This window comes from Neopelma chrysocephalum, unplaced genomic scaffold (assembly GCF_003984885.1).
Source record: "Neopelma chrysocephalum unplaced genomic scaffold, ASM398488v2 Primary Assembly neopelma1_24, whole genome shotgun sequence".
Taxonomy (NCBI): domain Eukaryota; kingdom Metazoa; phylum Chordata; class Aves; order Passeriformes; family Pipridae; genus Neopelma; species Neopelma chrysocephalum.
The window spans coordinates 21,453,657-21,476,454 of record NW_020897693.1 but is presented as its reverse complement, the minus strand read 5'-3'; the positions used below and the strand labels follow the sequence as shown (position 1 = coordinate 21,476,454).

At 35.6% G+C, this 22,798-nt stretch overlaps 1 protein-coding gene across 8 annotated transcripts in view; it reads left to right on the top strand.

Annotated features, from left to right (window-relative positions):
• PCNX1 (pecanex 1) overlaps positions 1–22,798 on the top strand; it is an 87,804-nt gene that overhangs the window by 42,963 nt on the left and 22,043 nt on the right. For 4 of the 8 annotated variants that reach the window (XM_027707573.1, XM_027707528.1, XM_027707552.1 and 1 more), the window contains 13 exons: positions 2,128–2,218; positions 3,904–3,961; positions 6,061–6,278; positions 7,360–7,513; positions 8,171–8,203; positions 9,276–9,447; positions 12,913–13,023; positions 13,512–13,603; positions 14,868–14,977; positions 16,689–16,794; positions 18,599–18,691; positions 20,171–20,321; positions 22,153–22,294. In XM_027707573.1, coding sequence (XP_027563374.1) covers positions 2,128–2,218; positions 3,904–3,961; positions 6,061–6,278; positions 7,360–7,513; positions 8,171–8,203; positions 9,276–9,447; positions 12,913–13,023; positions 13,512–13,603; positions 14,868–14,977; positions 16,689–16,794; positions 18,599–18,691; positions 20,171–20,321; positions 22,153–22,294 — 1,531 coding nt within the window. The remainder of the gene's footprint in view (positions 1–2,127; positions 2,219–3,903; positions 3,962–6,060; positions 6,279–7,359; positions 7,514–8,170; positions 8,204–9,275; positions 9,448–12,912; positions 13,024–13,511; positions 13,604–14,867; positions 14,978–16,688; positions 16,795–18,598; positions 18,692–20,170; positions 20,322–22,152; positions 22,295–22,798) is intronic. The other 4 variants (XM_027707534.1, XM_027707559.1, XM_027707547.1 and 1 more) reach the window with 3 other exon arrangements.

The window sequence follows — 22,798 nt, the reverse complement described above, 5'->3', positions numbered from 1 at the left end:
CTATTTGTTTGATACCTCTCTGTTTACCAGGTTTGTTACATCGCACCACAGCAATGCAGTACTTACAGCAACAATATAAATGCAGTAAATTTTGACAGATTCAAAGATGAGTTGCATGAGAGGGAACTGTAGATATTCATGAGTGTAACAGTTCCGTAAACTTCTTCTTAAATAAATATATCTGATGCGTTATCTCAACCCAAGAGATTGGGAAGTTACATGACCAAGTAGTATATTCTAAGTTCTGTTACCAGGATTTCATTAATTCAAAAGTTAGAAAGTTTAATTTCCAGGATCTCTATTCAGTAATGTAGAAACATGAAGAAATTACCCAAGTTTCCTTGTTTCTTTTAAGGGCTGATTCCTCAGGAGTTTTTTCTGTAATAATTTATGCACATTAGTGTCCTGAGTAGAATCTGAAGTGTATTATCCAATATTTCCATGTTTGCTGTTGAAATTTTTTTTTTACTCATGCAGTTAAGAAAAAAACCCACATAGCGAAGGTTTTTTATCAGTTGTGGGAAGATTACTCATATCTTGCACTAGTTTAAATTTTAAGCGTCAGTATCAACTGTTCACTACCCGTTAAAAACCAAAAGATAATTACCTGAAGTACTTAATTAAACTCTTAGCTATTGAGAAAAAAACCCTAATAAGTGAACTTTGTACTTATGCCTATAGCAGAAGTAATTGGATATGGAGAGAGAGCTGTTGTGTTACTGAACTCTGACACACGCTGTATGTGGCTCGTGAACTATGTGGCAAACTGTCTTATCAGAATGGTTGGTCTGAGCATGGCTGCTGTTTTTTCTGAAGTGCTCCCTCTGAGGGTAGAAAGCTTAGAAAGCTTTATGAAGGTAACTTTCAATATACCAGTATTTTTGCTTTGTTTCACTGGTTTTAATAATCTAGTTTGAGGTTTTTAACGTGCTAAGATTCAAACACTTCTAAGTCAAACATAATTGTCTGTGGTCTGAAGAGAGAAGCAGGAACAGGATCAGAGTGTGTTAAAAAAACAGTAATCAAAACCCACTGTATCAGAAGCAGATTATGTTCTCACAGAGAGGGTAAAGACTGGAAGCTCTGATCTTGTTAGGTGTTCCTCCAGGGGCTGCTTGTTATCCTCTATCAGCAAAAGGAAGAGCTGCAAGACACACAGCTGAGAGGTGTACACAGTTTTTCTTCAGATGCTCCAGAGTGGGATTTTTTATTTTGTATAAGGTGATCTTAGAATATTTCATGCTTTGCGTCATGGCTTGAGAAGTGTTTCAAGCTAAAAGAGATGGAAGAGTTGGCAGAACATTTCCTATGAACTCACAGTATCAAAATTGGCTCTGTGTATTCAGAGCTGAAATACATTGAACCTGGCCTTCAGGGGAAGTTATTTTATCTCCCTGATCAGACTGTTTTGGGAGAAGGGCACTGTAAAAACATCATATTGTGAATAAGGTAATTTATCATTTGAGTTATAGCCTTTGGCTACTTTTGAAAATTATGTATTTTGGAAGTAAGTCCAAATGGTTTATCTCAGAAGTTAGTTTGCAATCTTCTGTTCTTACACTGAAGCATTTGCTTCTGGCTTGTAGAATAAATCTCTGCCTCACATTCCTTTTTTATTTTCTACTTATGAAGCATCTCTGGGCACTTCTTTCAGTCTTTGTGTTTCTTTTCAAATAGAGATGGGCTTCTCGAAAGAATTTTATTCAGATTATCTCTGTTGTAGCTAAATGTCATGGTTCTTAAATGCTAGTAGCTAATGATTTACTGTTTACTGGGGGTGGGGAGGAACTGAAGAAGCTAGTCATCACAAGTTGGTCATGTTCTCTAAGGGGAAAGAAAGGCTTACACTAGGCTTCTGTTTTGTGAATGGTGACATCATGTAAATACAAACTCTTTAATTCAGTAATGCAGTTACAGTATATATGTTATGTAAAATGGTATGAAAGAGTAGCTCATGTCTTGTCTGCACTGGTGATGCATTTATGTGTAATCACATTTTATATTTTGACACTGATGTAAATTTACATGTCTAAATTCATCTCAGTAGTAAGTTAATGAATAGGAACTGCTGCCAGTGGGATGAAACATTAGGAAATTTTGACCTGCTTTTGACCTTTTCTTTAATAGGTAAGTTCAGTTCTACGCTCTACGAGACAGGGGGCTGCGACATGTCACTTGTGAACTTTGAGCCAGCTGCAAGAAGAGCATCCAACATCTGGTGTGTGTGAAGGCCAGTCAAGAGTGATGATTCTTGTCTTACTGCAACCAAATATTTGATTTTAATCTTAGAAGGTTATTTAGTATGGACTGCTAAAAATCAATACAAAATATTATCCATATACTTTTGCAACCTAAGTGATTTTTACTAGAAGGTGACATTAACTGTATAAATAATCTTCTCCACCTAAATAAATTGCAGAAAATGAAGACTACTATTAGCTTAAGCAATACATTTCCAAACTGAGAACTTGAAAAATGCATTTTTGATTGGCTTATAGAAAGTTTTGTTAAAGGATTTAACCCGTGTTTTGGGCAAGTAGGTGGCTGTTGACCATAATGGCTATTGAACTTCCAAATGTGAAGCAATTGTAAACTGATAAATTTGTTCTCAAGTTCATAGATGACATGAAACAATACATGGAAGTGTTAACATGCCTGAGGTTAAAATTTGACTTGCAGTTGAAATAGCCAGCTACATACTGGAAAGTTCATCTGCTGTTGGAAAGATGCCCTTTCTTTGTCTGAAGGGATAGGAGGCAGAAGAAAGAAAAACAACCCAAAACATCCTGTGACTCCCCGCCTGCCCCCAATCCACTTCACTGTAGCACTGCTCTGACGCTATTGCATCATGCTGAATATGATAATTCCCACGATGAGTAGGTGGAATAGCTATTGGAATTATGCAGTAATGAGTATAAAACCTCCCATCTTCAAATCTTTCTAGTGAGAGTATGCAAGTGCTTTTTGTAGAATTGAACTTCGACAGAAAGTTCTGTATTCCTTGCACAAAGCTGCCGATGCCTGCCTCTACTGCTTGCATGTTCCAAATGCAATGGCTTTGCTGATGGCTGCTGTTATGTCCTAGTGGAAGAAACATCAGATAATCAGATCTCAGCTTTAGAAATACTTGAGTTTCAATAAAGTAAAATTGATAACAAAGAATGTTTTTATCTTAAGGCAAGGAACTGAAGGAAAGTTGCATAAATTTGATACAACTCTTACAACCATGTGATTTACATGGAAAACAAACATCCAAAAGCTATCCAAAATTGGGGGAAAAAAGCAATGGTTGGATATGGACTCTCATACAGTAAGAGAAATTTCTCCTCATCTCTAATGAATGGAAATTGAGAAGTAATTTTGCTCTTCTTACCAGAGGTTTGAGTTTGTGTAAATTTAAGTTTTTGAAAAGCAATTTAAGATTAAGTACTCAGTACACTTGTGTTAAGTATGTACTCTTTGTGGCAGTTTTGGGACCTTGATAAAAACAGTATAGAATTAACGGAAACTGCATGTGAACACACAGATGGCTCTGCACTTCTCTAGAGATGTGATGCGTGTTTACATATCAGTAGCTATCAGATTATAAAACATCTTTGTTTGTTCAAGTGGAATAATTACTATTATTGTAGTCCTTGTTATGCAACGTAGGGACTGGGTGTTGAGAAAATTATATTAAGGGTAAGATTAGAGTCTCCTGGTTTAGTAGAGCTACAGAAGGTGCCACAGTACATGAGACTAAGCGGCTACTTGTACTTATAATAAGTAACAGAAGGAAAAACTTAAGGATATTTAGATAAAATTCACGAGGATTTAAAATTAGTTTGGGACACTAGAAAATTAGAGTGACCTGTTGAAATAAAATGTAGTATATAATCTGAAGTATTTTCCCTGTTCTTATAGTGACACGGACTCTCACGTATCGAGTTCTACCTCAGTTCGCTTTTATCCACATGATCTAGTAAGTTTTTCTTATCTATTTTTAAAGCATGTGAAAAATCAGAAGACTTTCCAATTTTATAGCACTGATTAATCGTTCTATATGGTAGTTCTTTGTTCCTAAGAAGGAATTTTGTCTGGATTTAGGTGAAGATAAAGTATTTGTTGTTGCAGTGTCTTCGTATATACATACAAATTAACCTTTCTGCATAGCGATTAAAAAAAATTGCATGGAAATTGGATATTTTAAGATACCAAAGGTTTCCAGAGATATGTGTACAACTTGGACAGGTTTTCCTTCTGTCTATTACTAAGATTATCAAGCATCAGAAAGAATAAATATTGTGTTCTGACCAAGAGAAACTTCAATAATTTCCCTGAAAGGAATTTATAAATCTGTCATTGGAATCTGCTGTACAAAATTTAAATTGATATGCAAGAAGTGACTGGGAAAACAGGGCAGAAGCTTACCATGTTTCATATTGCAAGTAGTTTGTGATCTTAAACCTTTTATATTGTTGTCAAGTCCAGACATACCTGTACTCTAAAGTCTTATATTGCTGTGTCATGAAAAAAGTGCAAATGGTGCATGATTCTTAAGTTAGCAAACCAAAGGAAAGTATATCAAAGTACTTAATGACCTGATCAAGAAGGAAAATAAAATACAGCTTTAGGATTTGTCAGAGGAGCAAGAGACCTCCATTTGACTGACTGTACTTTTGATCAAGAATGTGCTCTTCTAACCTCGTGTCTGCTAGAGGAACTTTCTTTGCTTTCCACCATCCCCCCTTGAAAATGTAACCTTTAGAAAAGAGGCTGCATAACCTCTTCTGTGCTTTTGGTTTGCCTGTGTAGTCCCAGTGGAGGGAATGATTCTGTTTAAGGCAAACTCATGACTGTAAAAGCTTAGTCCATGTGCCTAAATGGAAATTTCCACTGAAATTTATTATTAGTGCCATGAATGTTATGGTGATTCTACCTTTTAAGAAACTAGGTTTTTAAGAAGTTGTCAAGAAAAGGACCTATTTTCTGACATAGCTTATCTTAAATAGTATGTTTTGTATTTTTGAAATGCCATCAGAAAGAGAGTATTCCTGCTTGTTGTTTTCATTAGTATTTTTCTAGGAAGGAAAAGCTGGCTGAACATAGTTAGAGTACACTGATGATTTAAGGAGTGATGAAAAACATTTTATAAAAAGAGAAATCTAATGTTAAACTTAAAGATAATTGTAGGAAAAGACCCCTTTAAACCCTAAAACCTATTGTTTTGACACTTAGAGGTGAAATGAGTATTGAAATTTTACTCTTTGCCTTAAATAATTGTGATGTTTTTTCATTAAATGACATTTTAACTATGATATTATTTAAGAATAAAGGGCAGTGTATTAAGATGTTTCTTGGCCTGTTAATGAAACTTAAAGTGAATTGAATGACACATACACACTGTAGTAACTTTTTAACATTAAGTACTCTCCTTAAATGTCCTTTATGGTTGTTACTATTACTGCGATTTTCAGGAGTACTGTAGAGTGACAAACTACAAAATAAGTGAGAGATGCAGTCAGTCATAAATAGTACTCGGCTGATTAGGGCAGAGCTTTTTTTAAGCTCATTTCTGAGTGTATTCTGGATTCAGTGAGTTTGAATTTGACCGCTGGTGCACGCATATGTTGCTTTGTCATGCAAAAAGAACCATTAAGCATGGGTTTGCATGCAGGTTAGCTGACTATAAGAAATGTGTTGTAATTTATTTAAATTAATAATTGGAATATTCTTGTAGTGTATGTTATTCCTGTTCATGTATCAGTTTACTCGTCTTCAAATTTGAAGTTTTCAGAGTAAATGGGATAATGTGCTTGGAAGACCTGTTTGTTTGAAATAAGGCATGTGGTAAAATGGCAAATGATTGTGTTGTATGCAAACTATCATTGCTGCTAGCGCTATTCATGTGCCATGATAAGGAGAGGAAAAGTAAGTAGAAGCCTGCAAACTGACTGTGCTTAACATATAACTTCTCAAAAGCGAAACTAAAGTATTCCAGCAATTTTCTTTAAAGCCGTTTTCAGTAGAATACAGTGATACAATAAAAATAAGCTTTTGTTAATACTGACTTTCTTTTAGCTTTCTCTTCCTCAGATCAGGTTGAACAGGCTGCTAACAATGGATACAGATCTGCTGGAGCAGCAAGATATTGACCTGAGCCCTGACCTTCAGGACCACATGCAACCTCAAGAGGAAGCAGCTCAAAAAGTCAAGCAGTACTATCGCTTTTGGATCCTGCCTAAGCTTTGGATTAGCATCAATTTTGATAGATTAACTCTTCTGGCTTTATTTGATAGGTGAGATCCTTGTATGTTACTAGACCTTGGAGAGCAAAGATTGAAAAATGGTGACTAAACTGTAATACAGATAAACCTATCCTTAGAGAATTGTCCGTAGTTACTGCATTCTGAAAGATGAAAGAATAATACGAAGTGTATTTTTTCTAAAACAGTGAAGGCTACTCTCCTTTGTTCTCAAGCAATCTACAAAAGGAAAAGGAAACCAACTCTCACTTTGCCTGAGTGGGGCAATAAGATAATTGAATGGTCAAAACAAGACATTCATTGCTAATCTTTAAAGCTAGGAAATAGTTTTGTCCAAAAAGTAATTGAAAGGGTCTAGAACCTGGCATGTACTTAGTGTTTACGCAAATAGAGAGAATTTGCCTGCTGTTTCAAAGCGTTTTTCTGAAGTCATCTAATACAGTAACTTCTTGTCCCTGCTGCGTTTACCTAGTGGAATAAAATTAAGGTGAACCTTCGGTTACCAGCTTTTGGAATATGTGGAGTATTTGTATTTTGGTAATGAACTTCCTTGAAATAAACAATAGAGTAGTGATTCTGTCTGGAGAGGAATACTATTAATTCTGTTCCTAAGCACTACGAATGTCATAGGGAATTATCTTTATTCCACTTGGCATATCTTACTGAAGTGAGAGTATTTTTAGTTTCTTCATTACAAAACCATGAATGACAGCATATATACAGATAAGCTGTCATGCTTGTGGTTTTTACAGGCTTGTAATCATCTTGGATGGGCCTTGAATATAGATTTGTGTTACGGATCATGCTTCTGGTTAAACATTTGAATTATTTCTGAAATTATCAGCTGAAGTTATCATCTGCTGTTTAAAGTTCAGTTCTATAAGATACTAATTGCTTTCAGCTGTCATTGAAAGCCTGGTAGCTCTTAGCTTTGCTGAGGGACAGTGTGCTAGTATAGTCTGTGGAAGTTCAGATCTATTCTTAACTACTTTGCTACCGGCAGCATAACTCTTGTTAATTTCTGACCCTAACTGTTCCCTTGCAGCTTTTTCTAGACATAGTTAGCTTTTAATTCTATCTTTTTTTTTCTTTTTTTTTTCTCCCTCTAATACAGGAATCGTGAGATCCTTGAAAATGTATTAGCTGTCATCCTAGCTATTCTAGTTGCATTTCTGGGCTCTGTACTTCTTATAGAGGGCTTTTTCAAGGATATTTGGGTCTTCCAGTTCTGCCTGGTAATAGCCAGTTGTCAGTACTCGCTGTTGAAGGTATTTTAATTTCTGTCTTTGCTTTCTACGAACAATAGATATAACTTTGGTTGGGTGTTGCAGGTTAGTCAGAGTTTTAAGGGAAAAATGCATGTTTATCATTTATAAAGAAATGAGTAAACTTAAGCTTCACGGAAAGTTTGATAGATGGTAATACAAGGTCACTTCACTAGAATGGTTCTGCATATGTTTGTTAAACAACCCGTTATTTATTGTTCTCATGCACTTCTTGTTTTCCCAAAAAGGAACACATTCTCACTGGTTAAAAGCAGCCTACAAACAGAACTTGAAATTTTATTGCTTTGGGGTTTTACTTTTTTTTAGTGGTTATACCTCAATGCATTCATATGAAGCAATTATATCTAAGCAAATTTTTAATCAGATTATTGAATATTTTAGACTATTGTTAATGGTATATTTGTAATCTAAGAATGATTGTTTATTTTTATGATTAGACTATTGGGGTGGAAATTAGATTTAGAATTTAAGTTCATAACTGTTGAAAAAACAGTAAAAGAGGCTGTAGTGTGGCTTGACAATTGTAAAATTAATTGTAGATATTGTTAAAAGAACTTCAGTCAAGAAACTGTGTGTGTGTGGAGGTAAACACACTTATCTGTAGATTGGGTAACTTTCCTCTTTCCATTTTGGTTTCAGAGTGTTCAGCCAGATTCTTCTTCCCCTCGACATGTAAGTCATGGGCACGTGCTACTGTACTAACCTTGCAGATGCAGAGCTTCTACAGAGAAATGATCACTTTGGTTTTGTCTTTTTGGCATTTCTTTTATGTGCCTTCTCCTAAGGCATGAAAGGCTTATAATTGCCTTGGTGTATGAGAATGCAACTGATAATGTGTTTCCCCTCTGCCATACTCTTTGTATTTAGAAAATCATGTCCTCCCTGTTTTGAGCCTAGGTTTTGCTCTGGAGCCATGCCATGTTAGGTTTTTGATGAATCTTTATTATTCGAGCAGTTATACTGAGAAGTGTTCTTCATGTTGTAATTTGCTCTGCTGGCAAGAACTGACACAGCTTTGATGTTTTATTCTAGTCTTGTAGATCATTCAGCTGTCCTAGTGTGCACACTGCCTTATTTTTTTCATGCTAATAAGCTGAGTATGCCATGCTCTAGTAAGCATTAATGTTTGGGCATGGAAATGTTCATGTGCTAGTGTTGCACAATATGTTTATATTCTGTTGTGCATGTGCTAGATTGCCAAGACAAAATATTCCTTATATGTCCTAAAATATGTAAAAGCATTATTCCTTTGCAGCAAGGAATTCTTACTATTTTACATAAGAGGTTGTGTGTTTTTATAAACACACAAATAGAGATTCCTTCCCCACCCCCCAGCAGGAGCAGTATCTGAGTAATAGACTTAAATCGCTTTTTCTTTAAAATGGATTTATTCTCTCTTGCTTACAAAGCCTACTCAGAGCTTCTCTAGCATTTAGTCCTGCAAGCAACATAGCATAAAATACAGCGGAGCCTAAGAGTAAATATAGCTTAGTCTAACTTAATCTAAATGTTGTGTCTTTCTTATATCAAAGCCACAAAAAAAGACAGACTGGTTTCACTGCAAGGATTTTAAGGATTTTATGAAGAAAACTTTAGGTTATGCTGAGGTGATAGTACATTATTAGTTGATGAACAGTGATTAATTTTGGTTCTGAAGCTGTCTGTAGGAGAAGAGTAAAAATTACTTTTTCTTCTAATAATAAACAAATGTTGGTGGTTTTGTGTTTTTTTTTTTTTTTAACAGGGTCACAATCGTATCATAGCCTATAGTAGGCCTGTATATTTCTGTTTATGTTGTGGTCTTATTTGGCTATTGGATTATGGCAGCAGAAACATATCTACAACAAGATTCAGGTTGTATGGAATGGCTTTCACCAACCCATTACTGCTGCTGTCAGCCAGGGACTTAGTTATAGGTGAGTGGCTTTTTCATGGATTTGAATTGTTTGCTTCACAACAGTAGAACTTTATGGGAACATTTCTGCCTTCTATAGATTTGCTGTAGCAAATGGCAGAGATCTCCTCTAATGTGGTGTCACAGATATTTTTCATTATGTAGTATCTTAGCCCTCATCCCTAAACTTTCTTCTTAACTTGAATCTGGATATGTTACCTTGTGCTTGGACCTAGCTGCTCAGTAGTTAAAGAAACATTTTGATTTTAACTCTTTCATTCACTCTGGAGGGGCTTGTGGCAAATAAGTAGGAGTTCTTGTAAATGAGGTTATTTGTATTTAGCAATTTGGTAGAACAGTACAGACAATTTAAAAAAAAAACAACCACATTTTAGATAGACTAAATCTTATTTAATGTGCCTCTTCTCAGAACAGGCCTATCAGCAATACAATTTTGGGCAGCATGCGGTACTTTCATTATGTTCTGAGCAGCACAGTGCATTCACAATACTGCTGGCATTTAACAACCCCCCCAACCCAATGCAAAAACCAAAAAGCATAAAAAACCCCAAAACAACAATCCTTTCCCCTGTGTACTTACAAAATTATGAAAATAATAACAGCTATGTAATTTCAGGCAGAGCCCATCAAAAGGAGAGAGAGGACATAAACATGTGAAAGTCATCTTATCACGGGAACTTTGTGCATTACTTTAGTGGAGAAAAATTATTTGGGTGGTCTTTTGTCGATCACTACTTTGGGAGGGGTAACAAAATCTGTAAGAATTCATCCATATTGAATTCTGTTGCTCTTCAGTTGTGTCCAAGTATCTGTGCATGAAAGAATTCAGCAGCTAAATGTTATGACTGCATGCTGACAGTTTTCTGTCCAAGAAAAATGAAAACTTGGTGTGAGTTTTTTAAAATTTTAATTGATTAATAAGAATTATTGACTTAAGCATTTTGGGTATTAGTTTTTATTACTTAATTTTAAGAACATCCTGAATTTCATGCCTTATACTGTTTCCCCCTTCAACTTTCTGCTAATAAGTCTGTATGTAAATTTAAATGTTCAGAGGGAAAATGTCGAAGCCACATACGTATGAACAGAATATTGTCCCAACACTTTCAAAGGTGCTTTTGAACAGATTCTTTGGCTCTATTTATGTACTGGCAGACTACATTCTGTGTCCGTGATGGAAAAAGAAGTTAAGATGGAAAAAGAAGTTAAGATGGAAGATACTTTTGACTCATTCAAGATATAAAACTACCCTCATTTCTCTTGATTATGCTCTGTCAATTTTGAAAGTATTTTCTTCCCTTTCCTACTACCTGGAGTCATTGCCGTAATGCCCTATCCCCATAAGATAATGTATGTGTAAATGGTGTGTCATATCATGAAAGTGAGCTACTTTTTACAAGTACTTAAAAGTCTTTACCAGTTTTAAAAGATGTAGAGGCATCTTCAGGCCATGTCCATCTTGGGATTAGCTTTTAAAACTCCTAGTTCAAGAGTTCTGAGTGGGTTTTGATCCTTATGTTTTACTCTTCTACTGGGCTATGTTGCAGCAGCTTATGTGGTTTATGTTTCTTAGCAGTTCTCCCCATAAAAAATCAGATTGCCAGAATGGCTCACTCTTCCTAAAAAACACCAAACAAACAAAACCCCCACATCTCACCCCCTCAACCCCCCCCTCTCCCCAGAAAACACAAACCGAAATAAAAACCTACACTGTACATCCCCCCACACATGCATACCCTTGCCTTTGGAGAAACTCTTAATGTTGCTGAAGTACTGGTTCAGAAAGCTTTGTGATCGCAAAGCAAGCTGGCTGCTAGCAAACATACTTTGTTAGCACAAAGTAAAAATCTCAGCTGCCTTTTTTCCCATTCCCAGTCATAGCTACTAGAATAACACAGGTGCAGGGCAGGTCAAACTTAATGTAAATAACATAATTGCTGTATCCTTGCCAACAGACAAGTGAGGACTAGCATAAATTTATATTTTGTGTCCCAAATATTGGACTTGATCAATTGCTGTAAATGTACTCCACATTTATAATAATTATTTTCTGTTTTCACCCAGGTGGTCCCCATTACAGAACAAATATGTTATGGACTGTAAAAGCCTCATAAATAGTGGCTTTTTGCTGGGGTACTCTTTAAAAATTGTGTTTTCCCAATCTATCGAGTAACTTTGTTTTCAATGGGCACAAGATAGTGCGATTTACAGGCCTTCAGGAAACAACTTTTTAACCTGTCAGTGACAAAACATTGTATTTACCTCCTGTGTAGGCTTCCTTGAGTAATGATTTGAGATAAAAGTTTGACTTGAATTCTGAAAAAATATTTTCTTCGGGTCCTGAGGAGCTGGTCTGTAGTCTTTTATTTCCTAGTTTGTATCAGTAAAAAAAATACAGAATTCAGTGTTTTTCCCAAGCCTGGAACCTACATGTTTTTAAATTATGTTGTTTAACTTTACCACTGAATAGGGAAAAAAAATCAGATTCTCAGTATCTGTGACTGTAGATATTTCTAATTCCTTCAGTGTCCAACCATTCTGCGATATAAAATTAGAAACTTAAATTTAAGACTGTGATATTTTACAGGATACTTCAAAATCAGTTTCTTCTTTTGATCACTGAAGCTACAAGTCAGTACAATTATAGAAAGTCCTCCCTAAACTTCCAGACTGGTTTGCCAGGGCTATTTTCATTATTTGATCCTTCTGTCCCTCAGAACCTAGAACTTCTGAAATGCTGCTGCATGTGAATTATATCTGAATTTGTGTAGAAGATTGTTATTCCTGCATCTTTTATTCCTTAAAATGGAAAGTAAATGGTATATACAGGTTGGGACATACCATTTTCTGTGTCAGTATTAACTGACATTCATTTATCTTTGCATTCTGAAGTCCTATAATTTGCCGAGGTTTTCATGATTCATACAGTGGCCTGTTTTCATTAAAATAAAAGAGTCATTTAGGATCAGAAATTTCAGAAGTGATGTGAGAAAATGAGTAAAATTGTCAAACGTTATTAGTAGAAGAAAACCCAGAGGTGGAATGCTTTGCCTCTCTTACGTCAGTGTGGCTGGTGTTAGCTTGCTCCTGTAAGGCAATTAAGGCAGATAAGCCTCACTTACAATGAGTGAAAATTTACAAATCTAGTCTGTAAACACTCCTGGCTGATCTTTGCTAAATAAAAGTGAAAAGCCTGAATGGGCCTGTGTCCATTTCTACGGCAATTAAAACAAAAGTACAAGAAATCTTCTGACTGTTGGTCTATATAATCTGTGTATTCAGTCAGTTTTGAGTCACTGAAGTAGAACTTTACATAATATATATTTTCCTTAGAAATTATAGTAGAAATACTTTGGTGATGTTGAGTTAAATGGTGTGTGTTACTCTAGAACTTAAACTGAAGAGTACCTTATCATGATGTATTTTTAATATTCACCACTTTTTCAACTATTTTTTTCTTTTGTAGTGTTTACACTATGTTTCCCTATAGTATTCTTCATTGGTCTCCTGCCTCAGGTGAATACATTTGTGATGTATCTCTGTGAACAGCTGGACATCCATGTCTTTGGTGGCAATGGTGAGTGTTGTGTTCTCTGTCAGTGGTAAAAGCATGAGGCTTGGAGCAGCCAAGATTAGTATGCTACTTAAAAAACTTAGTGATTACACTATTTGTACTCCTGTCCTCTAAACACAGAATACTTAACTGTATTTTTAAAAAATTTTAAGGTCTTCTGATTGATTATTGAGAAATAGAATTACTGTCCTAGTAATTATGTCAAAAAGTATACCTTCTTCCTCAGCTGGTTTCTGGTGCACTTTTAAACTATTTTATTACTATGGTAATGTTAAAAAAATGAGGAGGTAAAAAAAGCCACATAAAATGCTCTTTATAAAAATCATTTGTAGGGGAAAATACAAGTAGTTGCTCAAGGTTGGGTTGTTAATTTTTTTTTCATCAGGGGGATGTTGCAACTAAGGGGGCTGATATCTTCTTAAGCAAACTGAAGTATTTTGTATTCTGACTTAAGTACATAACAATGTTTTTTTCTTTTCTGTGATATGCAGCTACCACAAGCCTGCTTGCAGCACTTTACAGTTTTATCTGTAGTATTGTGGCAGTAGCATTGTTGTATGGACTGTGCTATGGTGCCTTGAAGGTGAGCGAAATTTTATGCACAGTATACATGAATGTTTTGGGTTTTGTTCTCTGCTTCCTTCTGTATTAGATAACTTAAGTATGCAGAAACTGAATTAGAAATATTAGTCTGATTTGCTAGGGTTCCATACTTGCTCAGCTGTGATGTCAATTGAGGAGATGCAATGCAGGAACAAATCAGATTTTTTTGCTTTTAAAAGGTGTGTGATTTGTGCCTGCAGTAACAGGCTATTTTTTGGTTAAAAACACATGACATTTACCATAAGTTCCATTCTATGTTGATTCTTGGAAAAAAAGAAAGTGGCTTGTTTCTAGCAGAGTCTTCATGTATTGTTTATTAACTCTCAAAATGGCTTATGTTAGTATTTTTTTCTGGAGCTGCAAAAGTGAAATAGTCTCTTCAATTTAATATTTACTTGAAAAGAAACCAGGAAATAGTTTGTAGTGTCAAAGTGAAGACGTGTGCCTATGTGAAAAGTAGCAAAGGGGACACCCACCACCTCCACCCCAGCTTTCCTTGCTTGAAATGCCTTTCTATTAGAAAACAGTGTGTAGTGTGGTGTTGGTTCTGTTTGTTCATTTCAGGTGTGTCAGTAATCAAAAATGCTTATTTTACAATTAATTGTAGCATGTGTGCCATCCAACTCGGACTTGACTGGCTTTTTTCCCCTCTGTCACAGAGAGTGGAAAGTTCCTAGAGGAAATACTCCCATGATACTGTCACCTGCAGAACATCATTAGCTTTCTGTGAATTTGTACACTTGTCTCATTAGCCTTTTGTAAACACATCTGTTTAAGATAAACAAGCTTTAGCAAAGAATCAGTCTCATTTTGCAGATCCAATACAGATCATGAAAACAAAAATAAAGCCAATGTTTAATCTGCATTCAGCAAATTAGGAAAAAAACCATTCTGAGTCAAAACATTTGTAACTTACAAAATCGAGAATTGACTAAATGTAAGTCTTAGGAACCTGTGGTCTCGAGGAATGCAGGAAATTCTTTGTAAGGGTTATGAAAAATGATGACTGTTTAATGATTAAGGTGCTGTAGGCTTGAGGGATGTACACTCTGTTAGAGTTCCTGATCTATAGTTAGACATAGGTAAATACTGAGCAATATTTTTGTACAAAAAGTCCTGGTTCATTTTTGTGGCTTCGTAGTTAAATTTTTCATACTCTTTACTATGATATACGTAATTCTTGTATGTCAGGTAAGTGGTGTGTACTTGTCTCCTTTTTATTAACATTTTATTTCTGTCTGCAGGATTCCTGGGATGGGCAGCATATTCCAGTTCTCTTCTCCATATTTTGTGGTTTGTTAGTGGCAATATCGTATCATCTCAGCAGACAAAGTAGTGATCCTTCTGTACTTTTGTAAGTGATAATTTGTATCCCTTTCCCAAGGAACAAGCAAACTGCAAGGAAAAACTACTAATAATATTAGTTATTGGTACTGTTGGAACTTGTAGTCACCCACATTAATCAAAAATAGTATGTTCTTGGTTCAGTAGTTAGAGAAAAATTCTCAGATTTTGCACCTAGTTCCTCCTGTAATAACAACCTTTCTTTGTGGCTTCTAGTAAGTCACTTACATGCCAAAATCTGATTTAACTGCCTGCTGATGTTCTCCAAAATGTCAGTCAGGTGCCATCTTTCTGCTGGTGGGTTTGTGCTGAACAACATGTATCTTTCCTATATTTAAAGATGTGCTCAGGGCACTAGTTGAAACTGAAGTCCACAGGGGGATTTTCTGAACAGTTTCTCTCACTTCATTTGTTAATCTGTTCTTATATTGAATGTGTGCTCAAAGCACTTGTACAAATAATTTCATCTCAGATGCAAAACAATAAGGATCTGTTTTGGTGATGAGCATTCCCATCTAACATCAGGAAGCAGGTATTCATGTTGCTGTTCCTGAGCTGGAGTATTGATCTGATGCTGAGAGTATTTCTGATTCAGTTAATAATTATGCACATAAATCAAAATAGTTCCAGTAGGAGAAACACCTCCCCCAGAATAGCCAATAGAAGCTCAGCCACATATCTGGCTGCGTTAGGCAGAGCTTCAACTTGGCCTTAATTGTAGCCATAATGTTGGATGAATTTGATAAATAGTAGCCTGGGTTAGATAGTGAGAGAACTCTCCTGTGAACAAGGAGATTAATGATTCGTTCAGACAAGAGGAAAATTGTTATCTTTGGGTTGACCAGTAAACCTTGTCCTCTTACTCTTAGTTCAGTTGGCTTTACTCAGTTGGATCTGTGGTCCTTGTCCCCTAGATACTTGTTCTTTTGTTCTTTCCGAGTACTAAATCCTGGATGCTTATGTTTGACCTGTGGTTTCACCTATTTAGCCAGATGTGGCACAGTTAAGCACTGTAATAGATTGCAATATGTAATTTCCTTTGAAGATCTAGGGCTCCTTCAGTAGTGATCTTCCTGTCCGTAAAATGAAATAATACTTCTGCACTACCTAGGGTATTGTAAGAAAAATCACATTGAGGAGTTGAGGGACAATTAGTAGTGGCTAGTAATGCTGTACATGGTCTCCTGAAAGCTTAAGTGTAAAGTTTTTGCATATTAGTGTCATCAAGGCCTGCTGAGAATTTAGTAGTTTGGTCAGAATGCCTAATTGAGTGATTAATCAGGGTAGTATAGATTTTTTGGTTTTTTTGCTGTTAAAGTTTGAATTAAACCAAAGAATTAATGGTTTTCTGACTGGCACTGACAATAGACCAGTTCTAAATTTTGCACATTTCTGTTTGGTTATTTACAAATTCAAATTTTGTTTCATGACTGCTGAGAACTTCACTTAAAATTCAGTTTTTGTTCAGTTAGTGCTGTAGCTTCTACTGAAACTGCTGTTTGAACATTTGGCTGCTGTTCTTCAATGGCAGTCATTCTGTGCAAGAGAGAACTAATTCTTTTGTAAAGTTGAGATGTCTGTAAGTTTGCTCAGCTATGTGAAAGTATTAATAAGCCAGAATTAATTTTTGTTGTGATCAGCTTGTAACAGAACTTCTGACTCCATTTTTCTTCTAAAACCACATAGAACAATGCATGTTTTTTTTTTTGGTTTCCCTTAAGCTCTTTAGTGCAATCAAAATTTTTTCCTAATTCTGAAGACAAAAATCCTGAGGATCCTCTGTCTGAAGTAAAAGATCCTTTACCTGAGAAGCTTAGAAATTCTGTGGTAAGTAGGCTTTTTAGTTTTGGTTTTTTTTGGGTTTTTTGTTTGTTTTTTGTTTTTGTTTGTTTGTTTGTTTTTTATTTATTTAAAGCATTTGCTTTCTGTTGGTTTCTATAGCATCAGTCTGGATCTTGCTTAGTTCACACTTGCCACCATGGTGCTGATTAGATGGATATCAGAGCATTTCCTTGAAGTCTGCAGGTGAACCGATGTGCTATAAGAAGAGTAAAATGCTCATATTGCAATTTTAAGTTATTTAGAAGTAGACATGGGAGAACTGGAATTCCCTAGTATGAATTCAGTGAAGTATCATTGAGGATTTTCTTCTAGCTCATCGATATTAATAAATGATACTTGAGTTTTGTGCAGGAGTTATTGGAGAAGAGTTAATTGTGGCAAGAACTATATTAACCCAGTATTTCTAATAATGTGAGGAAGAGCTTTGTGCTTGCTGTTCCAGAAGTGGAAAATAAAAATGGTGGAAAGTGTTGTGGGGCTTTCTGTGGTTTGCTTTGGATGTTTTCAGTTGTTTTGTTGTTTGATTTCTTTGGGAGCAGATGTAACCTGTTCCATTTACTTGGGCTCATACTTAGAAAGTATTTATAGAAGTAATATAGAAGTATTTATAGAAGTAATATTTAAACATTATCCTTTTTCACACAGTGTAGCAATAAATAAAAGATTTAAGAAGCTTAGTATGTTTAATTTGTACAAAAGAAGGTTGAACATTCACTTAGCTTTGTGTAGGGCTTGGCTGTAGGGGAGGAATAGTATAACTGGGTTTCTCGTAATACAGCAGGCACAGACATGATGAGGTGCAGCATGTGGAAACTGCAAATAAATATTTAGAGCAGAGAAACTGCAGTTCTTTTAACACTGAACAGTAGAGACTGATAGGAGCTGCAAGCTCCTCTTTAGCTCTCTCAAACTGGATTTAGTCTCCAAGAGGGCAGAGGAGCTGAGGATTTTGATTATAGTCTTTTTTTCAGTGGTTTTTGAAATCAGGACTAATTGATTTTTAAAAAAAGTTAAGTTGTAGTGCAAGAAGTTAAAACTATGCAGCAGTAGTTGCTCTGTGTAATTATTTGTCCAATTTTGGAGTAGTTAATCCTTCAATGATTTTCTGGGCTGTAAATAGCAGAGTTGCCATGGCCCTAAGTACGTATTGCCCCCTTGTGGCCGACTCTGGCATTACTAGTTTTGTTATTTTTTTGCTCATTATCAACGATTTGTTTTCAGTTTTTAAGAGGTAATGGAAAATTCAAACTCATTCCTCGAGGTGATTCCAAAGCTATCCTTTCCCCTTCTGAAAGGGAGGGGATAAAGGGTTAAAACCTCATTGTTTTCCCTGGTTGATAGCTCAGCCAAGGCAGCACTCTTCCAGAGCTCTTAATTGCCCCATGATTTAAGCAATTCTTAGATCATAAAGGGGAATTTTGATTGTCCCTTCCATCTCTTTCATCATTGCTTTACTGGGGGCAATCATTACACCCCCTCATGGTCCAGAAGGAGAGAGAGAATATATTGGGTGTATTGATTTGTCCTTCCCTGCTACTGATATGCACCTAACTTAGTTAAACTTATGCTCTTAGCTGTAAGATTTGTCCTGTGAAATTTCTGATAACTTCAATGGAACACTGGCATAATTTGAAAATCTCTAATCAATTTCAGCATTACTGTGTATGTATGTTAATGAGGTATTTAAAGGTTGGACTTGATGATCTTGGAGGTCTTTTCCAACTTTAATGATTCTAAGAGGACAACTAAAGCTGATATTTTCTAAAATTGTTTTATTTTGACTCTGCAGAGTGAACGATTGCAGTCTGACCTGATTGTGTGTATAGTCATTGGTGTACTCTATTTTGCAATTCATGTCAGTACAGTATTTACAGTTTTACAGGTAAGGTGTTGCTTCATGTCTTCCATTTGCCTTCTGTATGCAAATACTTCGTGATATAAAGCTTATTTTGGTAGTTCACTGAGTCTCCCAACTAGTTTTAGATGGTCTTTAAATATATAGTGTGATAAGTACATGACTGAAGTTCTTCACTTTTATGTGCTCAAAAAGTCCTCTTCCCCTGTTCTTTCCTAGTTTCTGCTTATATTCTGGACTTTTGTTTTAGCCTCTGACACAGAACACCCTGTTTTGTTTCATCTGTCTTGGTTAAATAGTCAGGATCATTTTGGAATAAGGAAAAACAGAACTTAAAAAAAGAGTTTAAAAGGTTTTATTCCTAAAGTTTGAGGGGCTGAACCTTGATGCAGCAGTTGCATGCTAGCATGGCTGTTTGTAGACTGTCGTATAGGGGAGTACCTCTTTACTGGAATGATTATTTAAAGGACTAATTAATGTCATATGTGACTTCTTCTTGATGATGACATGGGACTAGATCCTGTGCTTGAATTTAAATTAAGCATTTACCTAAAGAGTTGCAGTTACTGAATTTCTTAATTTGGTGTTCCTGTAATGGAAGCATTGATTAGGTTATGAACAGCTTTATGTCAGGCAAATGAAAATTTCTTTTATGTATTTTAGAAGGATTTTATACTCCTGCTGCTACCTAAAGTTAAAGTAAAAAACTAATTTTAAAAAGCATATGTATTTAGGTAGCTGTATGTTTTCAGGTCAAATGCCCTATTTAAGCAGGTGTACTAGTGTTTTCTAAGGAACATCTCTTCTGTTGTATGGTTGGATTTCAGTACTCCCCCGGAATGTTGCCTTCCCCCATGTTTGAAAAATTGCCTGCATGTTTTTCACCAGTTGTATTGTTCAATAGACTTTAGCTTCACAGAATTCAGAAAGAGCTTATGACAAGACAATGCAATCCCAATTTTTCTATTACTTATCTAGAAATTTGAGAAAGTTTTAATGTATGGAAAGCATTACTGTGAAATCCAACCTTCATACCATGTTAATATTGCAGTATTTTGTGACTTCTGTGGAAGGGTTTGGTCTTGTGGGAGGCTTCTTACTTTCTCAAGAGAATATGAAATTAACGATTTGTTTTTGCTTATGTTTATACCTCCTTTTATCCAGCAGACGGAAATGTAAATTGGGTTCAGCCTTTAGAGAATAACACCTTTTTAAAATGAAATGCATATGGGTCAGAAGCAATGGACTATGAAGGAAGATTGATGTACTATTTTTACTTTAAAATACATTTCAACTCGGTGAAAATTTGCTAGATACAGAGTTTTTTTCTTGCAGGTTTTCTTGTTTTATCTTAAAGATAGTAGTACAGTCTTCCATGAAGAAATAAATTCCCAACTTAGTATTACAGGAGCACTTGCCTAGATGCTGAAAAAAAAATTACATTGTTAGTGTATTATTTTGTTTATAAAAAACAAACCTTAATTTCTTCAATTCTTTTTTTTTTAGCCTATTTTAAGTTATGTTCTTTATGCATTGGTGGGTACGGTAGGCTTTGTGACCCATTATGTTCTGCCTCAACTCCGAAAGCAACTTCCTTGGCATTGCTTTTCTCACCCGCTGCTGAAAACCAAGGAATACCATCAGTTTGAAGTCCGAAGTAAGTATCATTCATAACACTTTACTGAACTTGCTGTAGTTGCTGACCTTTTAATAAACTTAATTTCTTTTCTTTATTACTCTTACCACTGGAATTTTTAATTATATCTAATGTATAAATGTCTTACTTTCTCAGTTCCTCATGGTTTCATTCCATGACGTTTTATGTATCTCTTAGCTGATGATGGTAATACATGTGCTAACATTATCCCAGAGCAGTTCCACTAAAACACAGTCTTCAGAATCTTAAGTGGCCAAGTTTGTGTTAATTATTGCTTCAAGAATTTTTCATAAAGATTGACTGTGTTTCATTAGGTATTTCCTCAAGATGGTAAGTTTTCAGATGTTTTAAACGATTAGGTGTGGTGAATGCTGGTGGAGATTTCATCTTGGCACAAATTTGGTTTTTAAAAGTATTGTTGGCATGTTTAACAACAGAAAAAAGTGCAGGTGGCCAACTAATGGATAAAGATACCAAGCGAGCAGTCTTAGGAGTTGATCTGCATAGACATGTGCTTGCAGGTTGTGTTAAAGCCTATGTTTTCATAAAATCTTTCCCTAGAGGCTGCAGAAAAGATCAAGTTAATTGTACTGTTGCAATAGATTGCGGGGTCTTCACTGTTAAAATGTTTTTATTAGCAGCAGACTTAAGAAATTTCTGTCAAAAAGGGCTTGGCAACAACTGAAACTATTTTGATTTTTCTCTTCAATTGGTTGTCAATATAATGAAAAGATAATGAAAAGAAAGCATTCTGCTGCTTTCAGAAGAAGAGAATTATCAGAATTGATTCACAAACTTTCAACCTTCGTAGCAGCAATGCAGTGTGGTCTTTTCGTTGATGTCTATAAATTGTGGGATTTTTTTCCAGTGACTGGATGTAAAGATAAATATGAATAGCAATTGTAGTATGATGTCAAACTCTATTTGGAAGAAATGAAAAGTGCTATTGTATGCCTTAAATTTTTAATCTATAAAACTAGAGAAGCTATAGTTGGTGCCCTTTTGATGATAAGTATTTCCAGATGTGGTAGTGTTTTCAGGAAAAATGGAAGTCATAGCCAGTAATGTTAAATATGAGTTTGTAACATCTTCCAGTTTGGTCCCTGTAACTTAAAGAATTCATGCCATGTCACTGACTAATAGTCCTTATGGCTTCTGTTGTAGAAAAGGAGCTTCAGTTCTTGCTGGGGTTCTTGTAGACACATGCAGTCATTCACAGCACTGACAAAGCAGAGGACCTTTTTCTAGCCTCTTTCCAAGTATACCTTAACCCATTATGTATGCATCAATGTATGCATCAATGTTTAACATAACTTTTGACATAGGTTCTTCCAGACTATATTGTAGAATACATTTTCTTCTTTTAATTTGCATTAACTTGAAACGTACTTTGCAATTCTTGAAGTTTAAAAGAAGTTCTCAAGTCACAGACATTTGTGTTGACAGATTACGTAGGCTCTTCTGTATTGTAGAGTTGTAAACCAAAAGTCTTTCAGACTGAATATGGTTGGAAAACCATCCTTTTACGTGAGATAAAGTACATAATGTCAAACAGCTTCATCAATAGCAATGTTGAAATCATTGAAGAGGTGGCAACCCAGTTTGTTTCCTTCCATGTGCAGTAAGCAAGTACCTTGTGAACTGTTCTATTGTTGTATGAACAGCGCAAAAACTCCTCTCTTTTTTTTGGTTAAATAAAACTGCGAAAATCCGGTGTGAGAATACAGTTAATGTTTGGCTCCACAAATTATTTGGATCAAGAATCTTCATTCTGTTAGAATTTGATTTGACAGTGCTATCTGATTTTTTTCTTTTTATTATATCTTGATAGATGCCGCGCATGTTATGTGGTTTGAGAAACTTCACATTTGGCTCCTTTTTGTAGAGAAGAATGTTATCTATCCACTGATAGTCCTCAATGAGCTTAGCAGCAGCGCTAAGAATATTGCTAGTCCAAAGAAACTGGATACTGAGTAAGTAGAAAAGGAGATCAAGTAATCTTGAGTATGTCTGCTGTGGTGGAAAATTAAATAGTGAGTTCTGGTCTCAATGGGAAGAACAGTTAATGCTATTGTCTTAAGACTAAGGCAAGGAATAAATAAAGCTTTTCTTTATGTAAAAGCCCTTATAAAGCCAAGTCACCTTGCTGACTTAAACTGAACAGAGTATTACAGTATTAAACTAAAAATGCCCACAAAGTTAAATCGTTCAATTCATAGCACATACTGTAAAGATTGCAGGTTGTAGAGTTACCTAATAGTGTGATAACAGAGTTTCTATGTTTATCTTCAGAGTCTATAATATGATTATCCAGACTCAAGATAGTGGTGATTTGTTCTGGTATTTTATCAGGTGTAAATTTCAGACTTGTTCCCCAAGTTGATGTGCCAGCTTGCTGCCCCTCTACAACTTTCGTCTCTCATCAAGGAATTCCCCAGGCCTTCTAGCCCCTAAGTGTAATCCATATCCGGATGGAA